Source organism: Pelophylax lessonae (assembly GCF_965119305.1).
Source record: "Pelophylax lessonae genome assembly, chromosome: 2".
Classification (NCBI taxonomy): domain Eukaryota; kingdom Metazoa; phylum Chordata; class Amphibia; order Anura; family Ranidae; genus Pelophylax; species Pelophylax lessonae.
Window position 1 is genome coordinate 750,348,623 of NC_138769.1, and position 3,361 is coordinate 750,351,983.

A 3,361-nucleotide genomic window follows, 5' to 3' on the forward strand; every position below is an offset into this window, starting at 1 on the left:
GGAGGTGGTGGGCGAGAGAGAAGGTGGTGGGCGTAAGAGAGGAGGTGGTGGGTGAAAGCAGAGGTGGGGAAGAGAGGAGTGGAGGGGATGAGAGAGCGAGAAAGGAAGGGGGCCAGGGAGTCACGGCCGTGACGTCACTGGTTGCTAGATGCCAGGTGGCTCTAGCAACCAGTTGCCAATAGAGTCTCAGGTGGAGGCAGGGGTGGTTATTTTGCCGCCCCTCCTGCCAAGTGCTGCCCTAGGCCTGGGCCTTGTCGGACCAGGCCAAAATACACCACTGCATTAGCCACTGATCAGAGACACTTCTTCGTAGTTTTGCTCAGCCGATGAAAGGTTGCCATATTTTTCTGCACGTTCTTTCCAATGTGGATTAGCTAAGTCCAACAAAATTTGTCCAAAATCACTGAAATCTTGACTTCTGTGGACAGTATAATTTTAAAACATTCCTCTTGATCTCTTTGGTTTGTATTCCATATATTATTGGATTGAGCATTGGAGGAACAATTAGGTATAGGTTGGACAAGATAATTTGAGAGGAAGAAGCTGTCAGCCCCCCAAACCTTTGAGTGACAAAGGCGAAAAGTGCCGGGACGTAAGCCAAAAGAATGACGCAAATGTGGCTGAGGCATGTACTCCCGACTTTGTGTCTGGCCTCTCGGGATGGGAGGTTGAAAACAGCCATTACAATCATCGAATATGAAACTGTTATACATAAAATATCTACAGCTGTAAGCAGAATGGCTACTAACCCGTATACAACATTAACTCTGATGTCCATGCAGGCCAGTTTAGCCACAGCAATGTGTTCACAATAAGTATGCTCAATCCTGTGGCTGTTGCAAAACAGCAACCTCCTGACCAGAAAAGGATAGGGTAATACCAGAAGAGTTCCCCTCATGACCGCCAAGACTCCAATTTTTGTAATTAATGGGTTGGTCAAGATGGTGGAATATCTCAGAGGTTGGCATATGGCCACATAGCGATCAAAGGCCATGGCCAAGAGGACAGAGGAGCACATGACAGTGAAAGAATGGATGAAGAACATCTGAACCAGGCAACCTTCAAAGGTGATCTCGTGGAGGTTGAACATGAAGAGCAGGAGCATCTTAGGGAGGACCGTATTGGATTGGACAAAGTCTGTTAACAACAACATGGAAAGGAAGAGGTACATGGGCTGGTGGAGGCTCTCCTCCATTTTAATGGTAAGAAGAACACTAAAATTGGCCAACAAGGTTATCAAGTACATAGAGAATACAGGAAATGAAAACCAGACCTGGATATTTTCCATCCCAGGTATTCCAATCAGGATGAAATAAGAGGAGCTCAGATTAATATCCCCAGATGTCATGATGTCTGTGTGCTTGTCCAAGATGTCCTTTTGCAATATTACTCGAAAAAAATCAGGAAACACTTCAGGGATTTCTCTTCACCGAGATAAAATACTATTCTGCAGAAGACAAAAAGATATGAAAAAGAGGTGCAAATTGTTTTTACTAATAACACGAGTCTAGAAAATGCTGAGCAGGGCAAGAGCAGGCTGAGTAGGAGATGGCTGTATGGTAGGAAAGCTATCAAGTAGTTCATCTTACCCTAGGCCTCCTCTGTTACCGAGACATTGAACCTCCTTCCGCGATTACAAACAAGCAAGAAGCCATGACTAGTGTATAAAAGATGATTTTGTCTCTATAAACTGCTTGACCAACACTCTCCCTTATTTCTTTACCCAAATGTGATGAGACCAATCTCGCCATTGGGCATTGGAGAAGCCTGGTTGCTCGCCTCCTGCAATGTGACTACAGTATGGACCCTCTCATCAGCCCATGCTAAACGTAAACCCCATGGCGATTTGACTGTGTTTGTGGCATCTGAGCGCTGTTTGGATATGTTGAGCGCTCAGATCCAGGCTATCTGGGGATGGGTTGAATGTGGGGGTTCTGTTCAGTAGACTGGGAGTTATGCATTTTTGTGTCTTTTTGTGTTTCTTTAACCATGTGGCTAATGGAGTCTTGCCTCTATCCTGGAAGCTAAACCTTATTCCTGTAAACTGTAAGGCACAGGAAGTGCACTCCTAATATGGTCATTCCAGGAAGTCCAATGAGGAGACGGACTGTCTGAGGGGGCTCTCCATTCACCTATTGTCAGGTGTGCTAATGAACTTGCCTGCTGTCTGCTAAGAGATGTATTGACACTCAGAGTAATGTGTATTGAGGGCTCGTTAGGGAACCATTGTTCTGTGTCTGGCTATTGTGTACATTGATTGCCCCCTGGGGGCTTCTGTCTCCTTGCACATGGCAGTCCTTCTGGTCAAGCTATCTGACCAATCACTGCTGACTCATTTTCAAGCCCTCATTTGCATGGCTGGAGAGGACCTTATGGGGAACTGCAGGTACTGTGCAATTGACCAATGGGAAAGCGGTTGTTGGGGGAAGGATGTTCCAAATTCTGTATAAAAGTGTGCTGTGTTCTTCCAATAAATGTTGTTCCTGTTTTAACCTCAACGCGGAGCCTTGTCTCGTTATTGGGGGGGGGGATTTACTGTATGCTGTTCCAGTTTGACTGCTAGGAGTGTAAGCCCTTCATATGGTTTTTCCTATTCAGCTGTATGCAGCATTCATAAGGTTCCAGCTACACTGTTTGCATCATTCCTTGGTTTCCAGCTCGGGAGTTTGGTGTCCTGCAAGTAGCTGTGCCTGTAGCTCTGGAAGGGGAAGATCTCCTAAACGGTTTTAACCCTTTTGTGTCCAGGGTGCCGTTACACCAAGTAAAACACCAGACACCATAGCTGGAGTTTAATGGCCAAAGCAGCCTTTTATTAAACCAAATTGTATAAATAACATATATACAGTATAAATCATACCAGCAACAGTCAGTACATTCTGAAATTTGCAGCCCCAAGGTCCTTGTAGGCACCACCACTTCACGTACCTGCTTAACCAAACTTAGGCCTCCAGCCGCAAAACACAGACTCTGAGACAGCACCACTATTAGCAGATACAACACAGACAAACCACAGGGAGCCGTACCCAAGACGGGTCCCTACCAATTTTCATTTATCAAATAAAGCACATACAAGGACCTTGTACCCCGCCAGCTGCCTTGACATACCACCCAGAGAAACAGCCCAAAATTACACATGAACGTAACCACCAAATAAAAGGGGAGGGAGGGTGGGAAGTTGTTCCGACGTTGTCTCTCTCATGATTGAAGACCTCTCCAGGACCCTCCTACTGTTTGACCCCTAAAGCCCCGCCTGTTACCGACGCTCCACCAATCCAGTAAGTATCCCTTTACTATTTCCTTTAAACCCTCCTTAAATTACTACTCCAAACCCCCTTTTAACCATGTCATGTCGGCCCTCCGT

The 3,361-nt window shown here is 45.9% G+C and overlaps 1 protein-coding gene across 1 annotated transcript; it reads right to left on the reverse strand.

Moving 5' to 3' along the window:
* Positions 1-400: 400 nt before the first annotated feature.
* LOC309548610 (olfactory receptor 52N4-like) lies at positions 401-1,348 on the reverse strand (the record flags this gene model as incomplete). The annotated part of the gene is made up of 1 exon (XM_082248586.1): positions 401-1,348. The coding sequence occupies one exon, from the start codon at positions 1,346-1,348 to the stop codon at positions 401-403; it is 948 nt and encodes a 315-aa protein (XP_082104712.1).
* Positions 1,349-3,361: the final 2,013 nt, after the last annotated feature.